The sequence below is a fragment of the Panthera pardus genome, unplaced genomic scaffold, assembly GCF_024362965.1.
Source record: "Panthera pardus isolate Hobbes unplaced genomic scaffold, ASM2436296v1 HiC_scaffold_24, whole genome shotgun sequence".
NCBI lineage: Eukaryota > Metazoa > Chordata > Mammalia > Carnivora > Felidae > Panthera > Panthera pardus.
In genome coordinates, this window is record NW_026526810.1 from 137,405,922 (window position 1) to 137,425,056 (window position 19,135).

The window sequence follows — 19,135 nt, forward strand, 5'->3', positions numbered from 1 at the left end:
TCTTTCCCCAGATTAGGAAAGTTTTTGGCTATGATTTGCTGACATAAATCTTCTATCCTTTTTTCTCTCTATTCATCTTCTGAGACTACTATGATTCGGATGTTATTCCTTTTTAATGAGCTACTGAGTTCTCCAGTTCTTACATCATGCTCTTTTGCCTTAGTTTCCCTCTTTTTTTCTGCTTCATCATTCTCCATAATTTAGTCTTCTGTATCGTTAATTCACTGCTCTGCTTCATCCATCCTTGACGCTGTGGCAGCCATTTGAGATTGCATCTCATTTCATTTTTAATTTCATCCTGACTAGATTTGACTTCTTTTATCTCCGCAGAAAGGGATTTTATGGTTTTTTCAACTCCACGTAGTATTATTATAGTGACTCTAAATTCTGGTTCAGACATCGTGTTTATATCTGTGTTGATTAAGCCCCTGGCTGTCATTTCTTCCTGTTCTTTCTTTTGGGGTGAATTCCTTCTTTTCGTCATTTTGGAGGAAGAAGAATAAAGTAAAAATTAGGGGCGCCTGGGTGGCTCATTCGGTTGGGTGTCCGCTTTGGTTCAGGTCATGATCTCGCGGTTCATGGGTTCGAGCCCCACGTCGGGCTCTGTGCTGACAGCTCAGAGCCTGGAGCCTGCTTCAGATTCTGTGTCTCCCTCTCTCTGTTCCTCCCCCGCTCGCACTCTCTCTCTCAAAAATAAATAAAGATTAAAAAAATTAAACAAAAAAGTAAAAAGTAAAAAATTAAAAATAGCACAAAAAATCAAATAAAAGAAGCTAGATCCTAGGTATGTTTTGGTCTGCTTGTTGAATGAAGCTTGCTAGAATAGAGAAAATAGGGAAAGAAAATAAAAAGAAAAAAAGTAAGCAAAAGTTTAAAAATTAAAAAAATGTATGTCATAAAATAGAATAAAATGAAATGAAGAAAGTAAAGTAGAATAAAAAAATACGAAAATTTAAAAATATAGTAAAAAAGTAAAAATTATAAAAACAGAAAATAAAAATACATTTTTTTTCTTTCTGTATCCAAGAATAACAAAAGAAAAAGAGAAAATGAGTAGATAGACCAGCAAACAGAATGAAATCCGAATGAAATTACATCCAGTTTCTCCTAGAAGTCAAACTATGAAGCCCTTCATAGTCTGTACACAGAGCCGGCCAAGAGACTTGTGATGTTCCTCTAGGACTTGGTTGACGCAGCTGGACAGGGTTGGTGTAGTGGCTCCATTCTCCACTAGGTGGCGTTGCTTAGCTTATTGGGGTTGATTGGTGTGGCGTGCAGGTGCGTGTGTGTGTAGGCACGGGAGGGGTGAAAACGGAGTCACCCAGCTTCCCAGTCTGTAGCATCAGAACTCTGTGCTCTCACCGACTGATCATCAGGTACCCCTCCTTTGTCTCTGGCTTCTGTCTACTCCGGCTTCTACACTGTTGGTGACCAAGCTGTCAGCCTGCCAGGCAGCACCTCTCTCCCGAGTTTTATCTCAGATGTGGCTGTGTTTCCAAAACCCTGAGTTCTAAGGGCCCTGTTGCTTTGGCCTGCTCAGACCCTCTGGGGGAGTGTCTCGCTGAGCAATGGGTGGGAGCTGGCTTGCTTCCGGGAATGCTGATGGCCACCGTGCTGCTGCAGAGGCCTGGAGACTGTGGCTGGGTGTTAGCCCGCCCAGAGAAAGTTCGCGCAATCACGTAGCAGCAGCGATTCAGGGGTTATGGCAAACCGCAACATACATCTGGCGCCAGGCTTCACCATAAACGTCCTTGTTCCAACAGCAGCAAACGTGGCTGTTCTCTGGGGCCCACTGGGACCTTTCCCGGTGGGGAGGCCACACAGCCTCAACCAAGTGTCCTCCCAGCAGGGGAACTGCCTCTCCCCACGTGGCCTGAGGACCCTTGGACCTTGCTGTGTGCTCCCAGGGGATTCATCCTTTCCACCAGAGCACCACTAGCGGCAGAATTTCCGACCCTACACTCCCCTGCTTATGGAGTGTAATGGTGTTGTGAAACCCTCTCCTTTTTCCTTTTTCCCTTTTTTGTTCAGTCTCTTGGGGCTGTTTCCATTCTTCTCTTTCTCTCCAGCTGCTTTTGAGGGGGGTGCTTTTCCTGTACTCTCCCCCCATCTCTGTCCTCTCTCCACAAAAACAGCTCTCTACCCTCAGAAGCTTCTCTCTCCCCCAGTTCACCAATCCATGCTGCGTACCTGCCGAGTTCTGTGGCTGAAGTTATGCAGATTGTTGTGTTAATCCTCAGATCAGTTTTCTAGGTGTGCAAGATGGTTTGGTGCTGATCTAGCTGCATTTCAGGGATGAGAGAAGCAGAGAACTTCCGTGCTCCTCTGCCGTCTGCTAAACTGATTTTTAAGTAAAGAAGTCATACGTCATGACGGCCTTAAGAAAGGTTTCAGGAGGGGGCACCTGGGTGGCTCAGTCTGTTAAGCATCCGACTCTTGCTCTCAGTTTCATGAGTTTGAGCCCCACGTCTGCCTCTGTGCTGGCAGCTGGAAGCCTACTTGGGATTCTCTCTTCCTCTCTCTTTCTCTGCCCCTCCCCCACTCACCGTCTCTGTCTCAAAATAAATAACACTAAAAAAAAAAAAGAAGAAAGGTTTCAGGAACATGGAAGTGCATTGGTTACCATGGGGGTGATGGGCTTGGTCCTTCTACGTGTCGTAGGCTTTTTGCACATCCTCACGGAACACAGCTTTTAAGTTTTTCTATCTTTCCAATTCTTCTTAGTTGTTTTCTTCAGTTAATGTTCACATCTGTGTGGTTTTTTTACTTTTTTAGTTTATTAAGATAATTTTGTGGTAAATTAATTTATGAACAATTTACAGATATTTATTGTTGTGTGTTCCTTTGTGTCTGTGTATTGAAGTTTGATGTTCTGTGTGAGATGGTTTTTATCGCAACTGGGTGATTTTTTTTTGTTCAGAGCAACTGTTGAACCATTGGTCACTTAAGCTTGTTTTTAATTACAAAAGCAATGCATGTTCATGGTGGGGGTTCAGAGGCATGTGAGGGACTAAAGCAGAGGAGATGGTTCTGGTTACCTGCTCTTCCTATGCCCACAGGGCATTGTGGGTGCATGTTTGCAGTGTGTGTGTGTGTGTGTGTGCGTGCACGTGTTCGCGTGCTTGCACACTTATAGATTGGGATCATGAAGCATATATGGTTTTATGTCTTGGTATTTCTTTTTTTATGTTTATTTGTTTATTTTGAGGGGTGGCGCAGGGAGAGAGAATCCCAAGCAGGTCCCATGCTGTCAGTGAGGAGCCCAATGAGGAGCTCGATCCCATGACCCTGGGATCATGACCTGAGCCGATTCAAGAGTTGGATGCTTAACTAACTGAGCCCCCAGGCAGCCCTGTCCTGATATTTCTGTTAGTGGTTATTGTTGAGCATCCTTTCCATATCTTACTAGTTTTTGATAAGGTGACTCTTAATGAATTCTGTGTTTGATCCCATAGATGTATAAGTGCTTTCCCAATAGTGTGCTTATTTTCCAGTGTTTTCACTGTTCTGAATGGCAGGAGCACTTTGAGACCTCATATCTCCATGTGTTTTTCTTAGGTGGCTGAGCTGTACGGAGAATTGAAGAATCGGGTCTCTCAGTTCAACATGTACGTTGATTCGCGGCGGCCTGTCATGGACCAAGAATATGTTTATAAGCAGCGCTTCATCCTGCAGGTATGCTGGGGTTTCCTGGATATCTGTCCTGATTCTTTCTTCTTGCCAGGTGTTGTGGTTGAGAGCTCACGCACTCTGTCTTCCTGATATAAATCGTGTCTCAGCAGAGATTTTAGGTCCGTGATGTTCATCCTGCTTTGGGGGTTAGGAAACATTCTTACCTTGCATAGCGTAGGGTTTCCACCTCATCAGGCTGGTCATCCAGATCCATTGCTAATCTCCAGAGGCATGTTTCTATAGCACGCCAGCCATTGTTCCTGTTTCAGGAGGGGTCCTTGGTTTTTTGTTTTCAAGAAACTAAAAATGTTCTTCGTGTTATTCAACATATATAGCTATTCCCTTATACTGAAGATACTAACTTTGGAGGCCGTGATCAAGTTAGCTTGTTGGATGGGACCTTACGGGGATCGTGTGGAAAGAAGCACAGCCTAGAAAAGTGGCTACTGTTTCCACTTTGGGGTCAGGAGGAGGAAGACGTCTGTGTGCATCAAGCGCGTCGAATTGGGTTGACGGAAGATGTCTGCAAACAATGATGCCAGAAAACGGTGTTTTTCTGGGTTTCAGATTGCTTTAAGGAGGGAGAGTCTTCTGTGAGTGTTTGTTTCGAATGATATTTTGATTGAAGAAGGGACTCTGCAGAGTGCTTTTTAGAAGTCGTATTGGGGCGCCTGGGCTGCTCAGTTGCTTAAGTGACTGACTTCGGCTCAGGTCATGATCTCACAGTTTGTGGGTTTGAGCCCTGCGTCGGGCTCTGTGCTGACAGCTGGGAGCCTGGAGCCTGCTTCGGATTCTGTGTCTCCCCCTCTGTCTACCCCTCCGCTGCTCATGCTCTGTGTCTCTCTGTCTCTCAATAATAAATAAATGTTAAAAAAAAAATAGAAGTGCACACTGGATGTGTTTCTTGGAGGGTGGAGAGGTGCCCTTCCTATAGAGGGGAGTTTGCTGGGGAGCAGGTAGGAAAGTGTGAAGAGCCATTCGTGCCCTCACTCGTACTCGGCACTGTTTCCTAGCCCTCCTTCTGAGATGGGCTCCATGTCCTTTGAAGAAAGACTGTGTCTGGACTGCTGCTCTTTTTCCGGTAAAATAGCCAGAATTGGGACTTTCGGCTCAGTTGGTAGAAGGTCTAGTTTTTTTTAACGTAAGCTCATTTTTTACCTTACAGCTGTTGACATCGTTCTGGGAAGAGATTTGTGTGTTGGTGAGACAGACTGATAAATAGCGTTACTTCATGAAAGTACAATTCTCTTCCAGGTTGTGTTGGCGGGTGCTTTTTACCCAAATTACTTTACTTTCGGGCAGCCTGACGAGGAGATGGCGGTGAGGGAGCTGGCCGGCAAAGACCCGAAGACCACCATCGCGGTAGGCGCTCCGTTTCAGAGTGGCTGCTACAGAACGTTGTGCTTCTCCGGGTGTTGCCATTGTTACAAGTACCTGGTGGATTTTTGCCTCTCACGCGGATATCAACAGCTTGTTTGACCTTTTCACACACATCTACTTGCCCTCAGTCTTGCTTCCTTTTTTGCAGACCTGGCCTGGAAGGATAGCCTTGAGAAGTTACATATTTATGGCTGACTGATAATGTGCCCTTTTGAAGGGTTTAAGACCCTTCTCCGTAAGGTTAAGAATATTTAGTTAACAATTTCATTTTACACAAAGTGAGACGTTATTGGTTGTCAGATTAGGACTGTGATTTAAACTGATCCACAGACCTGAATGCCCAGTAGAATCACCTAGAGAGTGTTTGTTTATTTTTAAATATTTCAGGGCTCCATGCCACAAAATCTGAACTAGAAGGAAAGGTCTGGAAATTAACATTTAAGTAATACGTGTTTTCGGTGAATCTGATGCTCAGCCATCGGCATGGACCATCGGACGAACATTTGTGGACCGTTTGGTTAAACCTGAGCACGTGGAGATGTCGGGATGCACAGCTGGAATAAAGTCCTTGGGAACTGGACTTTCACTGCACCACTCGGTTCTGTTACCAGTTTATACCTGACAGAGGGGGGTGTAAAGCCCTCGGTAAAGTGGCTGGCCTACAGTATGCGCTCGAGCATGCCAGCTTTTTCCTGTTGGTAACGTCGCCACGATCACTGAAGGGAGCAGGTGCACGGGGAGGGTCACAGGCGACTGAGTGTTGTGGAGCTCTGGGATGAGCCTGAACGTTGCTGGTGCTCAGGCTGGGGGCAGGCAGCTGAAAGGAATTTTAATGTAAAAAGTGGTCATTAGTCTCTTACCGCTGCTGGGGACTCTGCCCCTGTGGGTCTTCAGGCCGGACAAGGCTCTTTTGTTTGGCTTCCTTGACTCGCGATGTGGTCTTCTCCCCTGCCCTGTGCACGGCGAGAAGGATCCCGCGGGGTCCTTGTCAGGTTCCAGCTGTGCTTGCCACGAGTGGGGTTTGGGGCCAGACCTTTGCCCTCCATGCGCATTAGGAAGACCAGAGGGTAGCTCGTGTTGACTCAACCCCTACCTGAGAGGCCCTTTGTTACGCATTTTATGTTCTGCTTCCCTGAGCCTTGCGCTGACCCCTCGATGTGGGGACTTACCCTCATCCTTACTTCTTGTGGTGGGTGAGTCCTGGGGCGGTTCCATACCTTGCCACTGGACGCTTGACCTGGCAGCTCAGAACCGGGGCTTCTCGCCACCCCCCCCCCCCCCCCCCGACCTCTCGAGTCCTCTCCTGGGGCCTGGGGCCGCTGGTGCAGCGGCCGCAGGTTTCCTGCCCAGCCAGAGCCTGGAATGCCGATCACCCAGACGGAGGGGAGAAAGCAAGCAGTCGGGGCCGGGAGAGGTTTGCAGCTCAGTGTGCTTGACTTGTGGCCACGGTGTGTGGTGCCCCTCGGGCCCGTGGGGCAGAGCTCCTGCTGGTTCCCTTCGTGTACGTAGGAGGGGTTGTGCCAAGAGATGTGTTTAGTCAGCTTGCTTAAAGTAAAATAAAAAAACAGCTTTTTTTTTTTTTCTGTTGGACTTTTGTATTATTTTGGCAGAGAAAGAGCTAGCTTTTATTTAGCATGCATTTGTTATTGAAGCTCAGTTACGATGTAAAAGTCATTAGTCATTAGGTACACCTGTCCGTAGAGTCTACATCTTATGGTTAAAGACCGTAAACTATGTTTTTGTGAACTAAAATAATGTGTAGCGGCTTTAGCTTGTGAATATTATGAGCATCGTAACTGTTTCCTTAGCTTCTACGTCTGCTCTGATGCTAAAATACTAATACTAAATACTAATCCTGCTTTATGTGTTGCAGTTGAAGCACATTCCTCCCTATGGATTTCTCTACTATAAACAACTACAGTCTCTCTTTAGACAGTGTGGTCAAGTCAAATCCATTGTATTTGATGGTACAAAGTAAGTATATTTTTGCAATCAGCTGTAGTTATGAAAGAGCCATAAGGTTTTTAATGTTTGCAGGAACGAATCCTTAAAACTGAGCGTATGTAGAAATGGGTCTCTGTTCGGGCTGTTCCACATGGCCGTGGAACGTGGCTTTGGTCTGTCTTGTTATCAGTCGCGATTTCTCTTCTGTTTCGACCGCGTGGCCTCCTAGAGCAGCTAAGCTGTGAGCCTGTGGGTCTGCTGCCGACAAGGCCCGGTGACGCCCTGCGGTGCCGGGACGGTGCTCGGGGAGTCGCCTGCCCCTAGGTGGTCACGGTGCATCACTAGTGATAGGTTGCTTTGTAGGCCGTGGAGACACCCCGGGATAGGGCCTCCCTGCTTGTAGTTACTCAACACACGTGTGTTCTAATTATTTTTGGCAGACAAGTACTGTGGACGCTGAGTACGTTTCGCCTTATCCGAATTGCAGGTATAAGGGCCAGAGTGGCACGGCTCAGAGTGTCCCTTTGAGTTTTTATTTCTAGGAGGGAATGTTTGTGTGAAGAAAAGACTATGGTTTTCAATTGATTTTTAGTTTTAACATTGGAGACTTCTTCTGGTGGTCTATAAATTGTTTTTATTAAGCTGATGTCAGTTTGGGTTAGTTTTTCAGACATTGTAAGTTCTGTTCCTATGATTAATACATCGATTTTCGTAACCTGACAGGGTCTCAACGCTGTCCACAGCGGTTACAGATTGAACTAGCTTAGCTTATAGTATCTCAAGTCTTCTTAAATAGTCAAACACAAATTACACTGAAATTGTTTGTTGGGGGGGGGGCACGAGTGAGCAAGGGGCAGAGGGAGAGAAACAGGGCTCACCTAAAATGAGGCTCGAGCTCACCCGACGTGGGGCTCGAACCCACGAACCATGAGATGTGACCCGAGCCCATGTCAGGTGTTGAACGACTGAGCCACCCAGGGGGCCCTCAGATTACACTGAGATTCTTCATCACGTTTACAAATCACTTATTTAAAACTGGAGCCACATGGCGAAGCTCTCTGTCCTGACTCCCCAGGCGTCATTGGACCTTGTTGGTAGCGGACCACCAGGCTCACAGCTTAGCCCCTTTAGGAGGCCACTCGGTTGAAAAAGAAGAGAAATCGCGTTTGCCTTGGCTATGGCTCCAGTTGTGCGTGGGTGATCTTTGCCGGGTTTGAGTGGCCGGCAGCCAACAAGTCTGATCTTGTCACTGGGTTGGAGTCTGTGTTTGTTTCATATTCTTCCTGTCTGAGCCTTTTTTTTTTTTAGTAGGTATTTTAATCCTATTTTACACGATTCCTTGTTTCTGGCTTTTTAGCCACAATAGCAATGTCATGTCAGTTATTGGAGTTGTAACTGTGCTCTCCTGGTTGTACCAGGAGAGGTCCTTGTGCATCGAGTGTGTAAGGACAAAGGATGACCCAAATCACTATTTGAGGGAGTAAAGGCTGTGTTCCTTATGGGTCACGCAGGGGTTTCTTGGGCGAGGAAGTGGTGTCAGGCGTGAAGGGCCTTTGGGCACAGGTGGTAAGTTCACAGGCACAGCGTCTCTTCCCACGTGGAGCTTCCAGCCTGGCGGTGGGGTGTCCGCTTAGTCGTGGGGTTCCACAGACATTTGTCCGTCTCGGACTGTCATCAGGGAGGCCCAGGTGGTCGGAAGACATTCCTTCTGAGGCTCGGAGCAGTCACGTTCACTTGGGACGTTCCGAGGAGGTGTTTGAGGTGGGCGGCGGAGGTGGGTGCTGGGGCAGGAAGAGGCGCTGCTCCCGTAGGGGCCCAGCGCGAGCCCAGCTGGGTCTCTGGAGAGAGTGGGGTGCGCGCGAGGCCGGGGCGGAGGCCGTGTGGCCGGCAGCTGGTGTTGTGTCAGGTCTGTGTGCGTGGTGGAGGTCGGGTGCTCTATGCCGGATGGTCCTTTGTGGCCACCTGGCCAGGATGAGGACGGATAGACGGGTGTGTGGAGACCCCCGGGTGTTGGAGCTGCGCCGTTTTGTAGGACGCGATCAGAGGACGGGGAAGAGGGGGAGCCTTGGCAGTCGTGTAAAGCAAGGTAACCCTTGACACCAAGGAGGCCACAGGTGAGACACAAGATCTCTTGGGCTTGGTTGTTGGTCGCGTGTACAGGACAAAGGGGATGGGGGTCCACGAGGGCAGGTCTTCCAGACTTCCAGACAGCATTGAGTGGGAGGGGGCCGTGAGGAGCGGCCCCCCCCCGGCAGGAGGGGCGCGGGCGGGGGTCCTGTGGGCGGGAGTTCAGAATCTGCTGTAAGATGGGCATTCTGGAAGTGTGGCCTCGGTGTGAAAGAAGCTTTCTGAGGAGAAACTCAGGAGCCGGCTAGAGAAGGCGACGGAACAGGAGGGGAGTGAGTTGGGCACAGGCCAGTGCGCGTGCTCAGCGGGGAGTCCACCGGGAGGCGGGGGAGGAGGGCGGTGGGGGGGTGCAGGAGGGCGGAGGACGGCAGGTGCTCCCCGGGCAGCGGGCAGCGGGCTCAGGCTGCAGACAGGCTGGGTGCAGGGCCGAGCTAGGGGCTGACTTTCGTCCCTGCCGGCCCCTCCTCACCAGCCGCGTCCTTCGCGGGGCTCAGACGTCTACGTTTCCGTGACGGTACTTGGAGGGGTCGTAGGTCTGTTTGCATGACAATGATGTTTTGACCCAGGACATTCGTGTACAAGCAAGTGTGAACTTGAAGCTTTATTTATCCCGGGAAATGCCCAGCAGACGCCCTCAGCGCACGCTCGGTTCTCCTCCGGCAGGGATGTGGGAGGCCTGGTGGCGAGGGGTGTCCACCAGCCCGCCTGGGGGGTCAGCCCGGTGCTGTTTGTGGAGGGGAGCATGGAGAGACCTCTTCTTGATTTTCTGTCCTCTGTGTTTAGTTTACAGTAAAATAGAAAAACCGTGGGGGCTCACGGAGCCGTCATTCTGTGTTCGTCGTGAGAGTCAAGATTCCTTGGCTGAAAGTCTCATTCGCACTTGGCGTGCGTCCTGCGTTACGTGGGGGAATTCATAAGGGTGGCGCTCGGTTTTACTGAGATGACAGGTCCTTGTGATTTCCTTTTCTCTTAAGTGGGTAGTTTCATTTAAGGAAAATCTCTTAATTGTGGAATGAAGAGTTTCTGGTATTCCGAGGAGAGGTGTAGTTAAAAATGTCCATCTCATTTTGAGAGAAATTAATATGCATTCAGTTCTCCTTTTCAGGTTCCTGATGAACTGATTTTTTCTTTACGTTTGTGGAGCAGAGCCTTCGTGGAGTTCTCACGTAATCCGACAGAGAGGTTTAAAACTCTTCCCGCGGTGTACATGGCGATGAAGATGTCTCAGCTGAAAGTTGCCCTGGAGCTGAATGTACACTCTGCAGAGGAGATCGAGGGGAAGGTCCAAGGAGGGGCGGTTTCGAAGCTCAGGAACACAAGGTATTTTCAGAAGGTGGGCGGGCACCCCTGTCTGCCTGCTGTCACAGTCTCAGATACGGTCGTTGTTGCTTTTAAGGCTTATTTATTCTGAGAGAGACAGAGCGTGTGGGTGGAGGAGGGGGGTGGAGAGAGAATCCCAAGCAGGCTCTGCGCTGTCAGCACAGAGCCCGACGTGGGGCTCGACCTCCCGAACCGTGAGATCGTGACCTGAGCCGAAATCAAGAGTCAGATGCCGAACCGACGGAGCCACCCACACGCCTCTCATTTTCTCTTTTGAAGCAAAGTGTTGTTTTCTTTGTGGTCGGCAGAGTGGATGGTGGGACAAAAACGGAGATGCGTTGGGAGCACCCCGGTGCCGGCCCACACCAGCCACCCCTTCCTCTTGACGGGGGCTCTCCCTCCAGCCTCGTTTGCTACAGGGAGGCTGAGCTGCCCGCGTGGTGGCCCCAAGCAGTGGCACTCGGCACTCGGCAGCTGCTGTTGGGCGTATGGATTTGATTCTCTTGGACTGAGTTAAATCACCCTTCGGGATGTAACAGATGCCTTTGCTTTGAGTCACGCTGTCCCAGTACTGTGTGGAGGAATTCTCAGTCATCATTTAAAAAAAATTTTTAACGTTTATTTGTTTTTGAGCAAGAGAGAGCACGAGTAGGGGAGGGGCAGAGAGAGGGGGACACAACCCGAAGCAGGCTCCGGGCTCCGAGCTGTCGGCACACGGCCCGACGCGGGGCTCGAACTCACAAGCTGTGAGATCATGACCTGAGCCGAAGTCGGACGCCCAACCCAGGCGCCCTCAGTCATCATTTCTTATTTGTGATCTTTTTGATTCTGTGAGGACCTTGACAGGAATTTGGAATTGGTGAGGGAAGGAAGCACGTCCCATCGACAACTATTCCATGTTGAGGTTTTGATTCTGAGGCTCTGAAGGTGCAGGGAGTTGGGTCTGTAGCCCAGGGAGGGTGTGTCCTGCTGGGAGCTTTGCCTGAATCACTCTTTTTTTTAAAAAAAAATTTTTTTTTTTAAGATTTTATTTATTTTTGAGATAGATACAGAGCATGAACGGGGGAGGGTCAGAGAGAGAGGGAGACACAGAATCGGAAGCAGGCTCCAGGCTCCGAGCCATCAGCCCAGAGCCCGACGCGGGGCTCAAACTCACGGACCGCGAGATCGTGACCTGAGCTGAAGTCGGACGTTTAACCGACTGAGCCACCCAGGTGCCCCTGCCTGAATCACTCTTAATAAGTGGGTCTGAAAGCTGGGCAGAGAGTTGGGTTAGGATCTCTCAGAATTCTTCCACTTCATTTTAGAAAGAAAGTATTAGGAAAGGGGAATTGTATTTTTATCACATTTGTAGTTCATGTCCTCAGACTTCAGCATTTGCTGTCTTACTGTTTTAAGAGATGAACTATGTCTCCATGGTTTATTAGAAAATCACGTATGTGTTTTCTAACATTGAACCAGGCATGGATTCTCGTACTTTAGGAAAAGTCTAAGTCATTCACCTCTGAAACCAGAAGTTAGGAAATATGGCAGGTCTTAGAATGTGTGCCCTTAACAGTATGTCTTCTGTAAGAGTCTAGACCTTTAGAATACACCCCTGGGGGTGGTGTATGACCTCTGGGTGCACACTCCACCCCCCCCACCCCCACCCCGGGCAGCTCGGGAAGCCATCACACACTCAGATTTGGGATGAAATCAAATTGTCATTGCCAGCTTACAAGATGTTCTTTTCTTGTGTTAAAATGGTTTTTTCTTGTATAAGTAATGGAATAGTTTGAGCGGTGACTTCACATATGTAAACGTGTTTTCTTTGTAACACCTGACTTTTATTGTCTTTCTTTCTTTTTTTTTTTTTCTTTAATCACATTACATAGGGTGAATGTGGACTTCCAGAAGCAGACAGTAGATCCTATGCAGGTCTCATTTAACACATTCGACAGGTCCCAGACAATTACAGATCTTCTCTTAACAATTGATGTCACAGAGGTGAGATGGTGTGTCTGAATCATTAGAGCTTTTCTGTCTTTTTAACTGAGGATTGTCATGCTGTAGACACGAAATAGTGCATGTACTTGTACACACAGACACACACATGAACACAACCTGTGCACCTTAGTGATCTAGTAAATGTGGGTGTGCTTGCATTATTGTACTTGTTAAATGGAAATGGAACTGTAACAGAAAATGAAACACAAATATTCTAGAATCAAAGTCTAATTTTTAAAACGTTAGGTACATTTAAAATGCCACTCTGTCTCTCAAAAATGAATAAACGTTTAAAAAAATGTTTAAAAAAGCGGGGCGGGGGGCACCTGGGCGGCTTAGTGGGTTAAGTGTCCGACTTTGGCTCAGGTCATGATCTTGTGGTTTATGAGTCTGAGCCCCGCGTCAGGCTCTGTGCTGACAGCTCAGAGCCTGGAACCTGCTTTGGATTCTGTGTCTCCCTCTCTCTCTGCCCCTCCTCCACTCATGCTCTTTCTCTGTAATTATGTCATAAAAAAAGTTTAAAATGCTAAAACATTAATTTCGACCTGACACGTGAAAATGTTCATTGGCACAGTGACGCATGCGCGTATTATTCAGTTTATGTCAACAGAACTGCCATCAACATCATTATTCTTTAAGGTGGTTTTTACTACTTTTTTAAATTTGATGTTTATATATTTTAAGAGAGAGAATGAGTCTCAAGCAGGTCCACGCTCACATGGGGCCCAATGCAGGGCTGGATCCCACAACCCTGGGATGGTGACCTGAGTGGAAACCAAGAGTTGGTCACTCGACCGACTGAGCCACCCAGGCGCCCCTCCGTCTTAAAAAAAATTTCAGTGGAAATACATCCCTGCTTCCTGGTAAATCTGGCTACGCTTCATCAGGAGACTCCACGTAGAAACCTGGATTCCAGGCTGCTGGAAAACTCTGGCGGTTGTGGGTCCTCGCCGCACCTGGCAGCATGGGCAGGGGCTGCTCAGTGAGGCCTTTTTCGATGGAACGTCTGCTCCTCCTCCTTCCACTTGTCACTGCTCTCCCAGGGGCTGTGGCCTCACACCACACCCGCCCGCGCTGCCCCCGAGGGCGCCTGCAGACTCCGCGGACTTGGCTCACCCACCAGGGGCTGCTCGCGGCTTGGAGCCTCTCGTGGGTCGGGCCTCTCGTGGGTGAGCGTGCTGGCGAGTCGCGCACCTGAGAGGGGTCTGTGACACACGTTTCCTCACCGTGGGTGACCCGCGAGCCCCGAGTGTTCTTGTGAACGCCTGTCAAAAGCCTGTAGGATCACTCGGGTCGCAGTACTGTGTGTCTGTCCTGCCGTGTGGGCTTGTGATAACCTTTTTATAGAAATCGTTTCTGGAGGTCACCTCTGCTTTGTTTCCTTCTTTTTTAGGTGGTTGAGGTAGGACACTTCTGGGGATACAGGGTTGATGAGAGAACCTCCAAGATTCTGAGAAAGCTCACTGCTGAAATAAACCGACTGAAATTGGTGCCGTTGCCCACGCACCCGCACCCGGACCTGGTCTGCCTGGCGCCTTTCACTGATTTTGACCAAGAGAGCTACTTTCGAGCTCAAATCCTTTACGTTTCTGGGAATTCTGCTGAGGTGTGTTTTTCTGTAACTAATCACGCAGAGGGAAGCGAGGCAAACTTGTAGCAGCTTATAGAAGATCTTGTCTAATTTTAAGTGGAAATTATAAAATCGTTTCCGTTAGCAAAGTAGCCTCGCAAAGCAGTTATTCCCCTCAGCGACGTGTGGATTTAAGTTCCGGTCACAAGACTCCTGCGGTTCCGGAGCTCGAGGAGATGGTTGCGTGGCGTGTGACCCTGTGCCAAAGCGTGTCCTCTCCCCTCCTCCAGGTGTTCTTTGTGGACTATGGCAACAGGTCTCACGTCGATCTGGATCTTTTAATGGAGATTCCCTGTCAACTTCTCGAACTCCCGTTTCAGGTAAGGCGGCGAAGTCCCTGCGGCCTCGGTGAGGAGCTGGGAAGGCCTGTGGAGGCCACGTGGCCTGTCCTCCCCCCGCAGGCAGGCCGGGCCCCAGACTTGGTGGGGGGGCGGGGGTGGGGACTCGCCGTGTCACACTGGCCCACGTCGGTGTCTGCCGTTCTCCAGAAACGTAGTGCTGCGGGCTCGTTTGCGGAGCGGGTTCAGATACGTGCAGGGTTTCGCGCTTAGCGGAAGAGTAGCGGTTCAATTCCGTAGCGTTTTGAATGCTGTTTCCGAGGGGTCTGGTCGTGTTGCGACGAGCCAGAGCCTGGGGGGGCCCGGAGACCCACCCGCGCGCCTTCCGTCCGCACGGGAACCGTCCGGAAGGCGTCCTGAGCTCCGAACTTCCGTTCCGGTAGAAGAGCGACCCCGCGTTTCCTTTCCTGCGACGTCCTCACTTGCCCCCAGTTGTGTTTTCTGAGTGTACATAACCCTTTCCTTATTTTTGGTGAAGTCTAGTCGACGCGAGCTTGACGTTGGTTTCGGGCGTACGGCGTAGAGGTTCCGCCACTCGGCACCTCGTGTCCCACTCGCGCGGGCGCGGCCGCCGTCCGTCTCCGTCCGGCGCGATCGCGGGGCCGCCGACCGTGTCCCTCGCGCCGTCACCTTCTCTTCCCGCGACCTACCGCGTGCCGGGCAGCCTGCCCTTCCCGCGCCGCCTCGGGTGCGCACCCCCCACGTCGACCTTCTCCGTCCGTCCGTCGGTCGGTCCGGTCGGTGGTCGGTGGGCCGCGGCGTGTCCGGGAGGGTTCTGACGAGACCGCTGGCGCGGACCCCGGTTCGGGGCCGCCCGGCGGCAGCGTCCGGGGGGAGCGGCTCGCTCGGTCACGGAAGCGGGTCAGCCGCGCCCTTCTGTCCCGTAGGCGCTGGAGCTGAAGATCCGCGGGATGCGCCCCTCCGCCAAGTCTCTGGTGTGCGGCGAGCACTGGAGCCGCGAGGCCGGCCGGCGCTTCGCCTCCCTCGTGACCGGCCGTGCCCTCCTCGTGAGGGTCTTCTCCGTGGTGCACGGCGTCCTGCACGTGGACGTGTACCGGTGCGCGGGGGCCCAGGACGCCGTCAGCGTGAGGGACGTCCTCATCCGGGAGGGCTACGCCGAGCTCGCCGAGGAGCCCTACGAGTCCAGAGTACGCACCTCCGTCCCGGTGGCTGGAGCGCGTGTGGCCGTGTGTGTGTGAGAGAGGGAGAGAGACGGTGGGGGGGGAGGGAGGGGCGGGGAGGGGGACTGGGTGGGGGGAGGGAGGGAGGGGGGAGGACGAGGGGGGGGGGAGGGAGGGAGGGAGGGGGGGAGGACGGGGGGCCCTGCTTTCCTCTCCCAGGATGCCGCCGGGTGGACAGTTAGTGTGTCTGGCACCGTTCTGAAGGTCTGGGTTTCTTTGACACTAAATCATGGCGGCTGGGCGTCGCTTTGTTGGTTTCCTATCATTAAGCTGTTTTTTCCTTCTTGGAATGAAAGTTAGGTATAGAAAGGTTTTCCATTTGGGGAGTTGTTTTTTTTCTGTAACGAATTCTAAGATTTAGCTCCCTGATGAAAGTAATTAATAAACGTTTGTTCCAAGTACTTCACGTATTTCAAAATGATTTTCAACGTTTCTTTCAAAATCCGTCCTGAAGCTATTTTTCTTGGTCGGAAGGCTTCAGAGATGCCCGTTTGAATCAAATGTCGAAGGCCATTCTTTCCCTTCTGTGGCGTCTGCTGAGGATGCAGGGGCTGGGATTAGAGAGAGCGGGGACCGGCAAGAGGGTGGTAGCCGAGAGCCGGCTGGGTTTTGTGTTCGGTTACGCGGAAGCCACTTTAGGGATTCTGGCGGTGTCCCCCGTGCGCGGCAGAGACTTTGTGTACGGAAAGTTCTCTTAAGAACTATTTCTCAGTCTCTTCAATTTTCTGATGGCCCAGAGGTAGGGAAGGCTGATGAAATTGAGCCTTAAACGAGTCCTGTCTTAATTCTTTTGTTTGAAATACTTGACAAGATTTTTTCCTGACCTTAAAGGCCTAGTAGTCAGCCTAGAATAAGGTCCTGCCTGTGAAGTACTTTGATTAGTTTAGAATAAAGTGCTTTCAGTACAGTTTTTTCTTCTGGCAAAATGAACTTTCCTTACTCTCTTCAGCAAAGCCACGAAGCTCTCAAGGGTCTCTTCTCCAAGTCCGTGGAAGACATAGCAGATATGTCTGTGCCGTCACCCGTGAAAGATGACAAAAAGTACCTGATTCGGATTTTGTTGGAGAGCTTTTCTTCTAATAAACTGGGGGCCCCCAATTGCAAGGTAATTTATAGGAGTTGTTTTAAAATACAGCCTAGGGGCGCCTGGGTGGCTCAGTCGGTTGAGCCTCCGACTTCGGCTCAGGTCATGATCTCACAGTGTATGGGTTCAAGCCCCGCATCGGGCTCCATGCTGACAGCTCAGAGCCTGGAGCCTGTTTCGGATTCTGTGTCTTCCTCTCTCTCTGACCCTCCCCCGTTCATGCTCTGTCTCTCTATGTCTCGAAAATAAATAAACGTTAAAAAATTTTTTTTTTTAAATATAAAATACAGCCTAAAAACTTAAGATAATTTTATGTTTACGTGCTGAGTCATAAACCAGTGGTCCCGATGGGTTTTTCTCTTCCTGGTTTTTAATGTTGACACTTTTTTGGCCGTGGAGCCTATGTTAGTGAGGGGAGAAGCCGGGCCTGGCGTAAAGAGGTGCTTAGTCTAGTTCTTGTGTTTCAACCAGCCTTTCCTAAGGCCGCTGTGCCTGTTTGCCCAGGGGGAGAGGGTGGCGTATGGGCTGTGGAGAGCGGGACCCCGCAGGGGTGCCCGCCTGGTGGGAGAAGAGCCCCCCCCCCCCACCCCTGCCCCGGGCCGTGTGTCCCCGGCGCTCCCTGCTCGGTTGGGCTGGTCTGGTGCGGTGAGAAGAATACTGTCACTCGGGTGTTGGGCAGCATTTCCTTTTTTTGGCCAGTGTCTTCCTGAAGCGTTCCTGTCAAGGAACGCTAAGCAAAGAGTCATCGTGTCCCCAGAAGAGCACCCGTGCCACATCTCTTCCCACCGAACCTGAAGGTGTCGTAGCTGAGGTGTAGCTGTTTTCTTTAACACATGAGCTGATTTTTGGATTTTTGAAACGTGTGTATTTTTAAGTTTTTAAATATTTATTTCGAGAGGGAGAGACAGAGCGTGCACGCATGAGAGCGCAAGAGCGAGGGAGGGGCGGGGGGAAGAAAATGCCAAGCAGGCTCCGCACGTCAGCGCAGACCCCAACGTGGGGCCCGGTCTCACGAACCATGAATCTCACGATCGTGACCTGAGCCGAAATCAGGAGTTGGATGGATGCCCAGCCGAGCCACCCAGGTGCCCCTAAATGCGTAGTAAGTGATAACTCGCTTACTGGTAACACTCTACGTATTTTGTATATACAGGCAATGCTTCACGGGCCTTTTAACCCTTATGAACTGAAGTGTCACAGTTTGACCAGAATCTCCAAGTTCAGGTATGATTAGCTTACGTTCCCCGTGGGTTCCTTTTTCCTCTGCTCCCCTGTTTATAGAGCTTTTCGGAAACTAATCTTTATGTCTAAGCTCTTGGGACGTTCCCTTTTCCAGCTCCTTCTCTTTCTCTCCTACCTTCAGATCTGAGGTACTCTTTGTCTCTTACATGAAAGCTGTTCTGTGTAAGACCTTTTTGAGAATCTTCCAACCAAGACTTCATTTTTTCTGTATTGTTATTCATTCAGCGACCCTGTGAATGCCACTGTGTTCTGGGAACTGTTTATGGTTTGAGGGGAACAATAGTGACCAAAACGCACTCGGTGTGATTCCAAAATTGTGGGTCCGGGGCGGGTGGTGTGTGAGGGAAAACTGGTCCTCCCGGGATGGGTTGGTGAGGCTCTTGAACATCATGAAAGCATCTCGGAGGGGCTCCTGACCACACCCGGAAGGCCACAGAGGTTTCCAGAGATCCTGTGACGGGAGGAATGCAGGGGAGGCTGAGGAGCAGCAGTGAGGGGCGGTGAAGGCTGGCTGAAGGCGTTGGCCTCGCTGTGACCCTGCACTTCTGAATAAGTGTGTGAGGCTGGAGGGAGGGCGGAAACGGAGGGGCCGCAGAGCTGTGTGGTGAGGGCGAGCTCCAGAAGCGAGGTCTCGACATCTGAAGCCAGTTGGAAAATCTTACCGTGCCCTTTAAACAATCGCTTGGCTACAAGGTAAACTGACGGCTGGATGCCTAGAGCAGGCGCCTCTTGGAGCCGTGAGGGGTGCAGCGCTCGGGCCCACCGGCCCTTTGCTGGAGCCTGCGGTTCCGAAAGGTTGGCAGGGGGTCTGTGGGCGCTTGAAGGTGTGCAGAGCACGGTAGGAAGAACGCACCGGATCTCGGAGGAGGAGGGTGTCAGGCAGGAGCGTACTTCTGAGGCTGCCCACTGCTGGGATCCCGGGTGGGGACATCGTGGGCCACGCTGAGTCCCCGGCAGGAGGTGCGGAAACAGACAACTTCACGAGAGCTCCCGGGTGGGGTCGGCAGGCCGGTGTGAGAGTAGAGTCGGTGACACTGGAAGGGGAAGAGCGGAGGAGGGCCTTCCGAGTGGCCCCGGGGCCTCTGCTGGCAAGCGAAGGGGGGGCCGGGGGCCCGCCTGCGCCGTAGCTGATGGCCTCCAGGTTGGGAGCGCGGGACCTGGCCCCTGGGACGGAGGGTGGCGATCTGGGCCTTGTCGGCACGCGGGTGTCGCTCGAGGCCGAGGCCTGCGA

The 19,135-nt window shown here is 50.9% G+C and overlaps 1 protein-coding gene across 6 annotated transcripts in view; it reads left to right on the top strand.

Moving 5' to 3' along the window:
- TDRD9 (tudor domain containing 9) overlaps positions 1–19,135 on the top strand; it is a 112,230-nt gene that overhangs the window by 71,406 nt on the left and 21,689 nt on the right. For 5 of the 6 annotated variants that reach the window (XM_053889889.1, XM_053889891.1, XM_019434177.2 and 2 more), the window contains 10 exons: positions 3,559–3,675; positions 4,927–5,034; positions 6,926–7,026; positions 10,270–10,443; positions 12,318–12,429; positions 13,823–14,035; positions 14,290–14,379; positions 15,285–15,584; positions 16,528–16,683; positions 17,816–17,886. In XM_053889889.1, coding sequence (XP_053745864.1) covers positions 3,559–3,675; positions 4,927–5,034; positions 6,926–7,026; positions 10,270–10,443; positions 12,318–12,429; positions 13,823–14,035; positions 14,290–14,379; positions 15,285–15,584; positions 16,528–16,683; positions 17,816–17,886 — 1,442 coding nt within the window. The remainder of the gene's footprint in view (positions 1–3,558; positions 3,676–4,926; positions 5,035–6,925; positions 7,027–10,269; positions 10,444–12,317; positions 12,430–13,822; positions 14,036–14,289; positions 14,380–15,284; positions 15,585–16,527; positions 16,684–17,815; positions 17,887–19,135) is intronic. The other variant, XM_053889890.1, reaches the window with a different exon arrangement.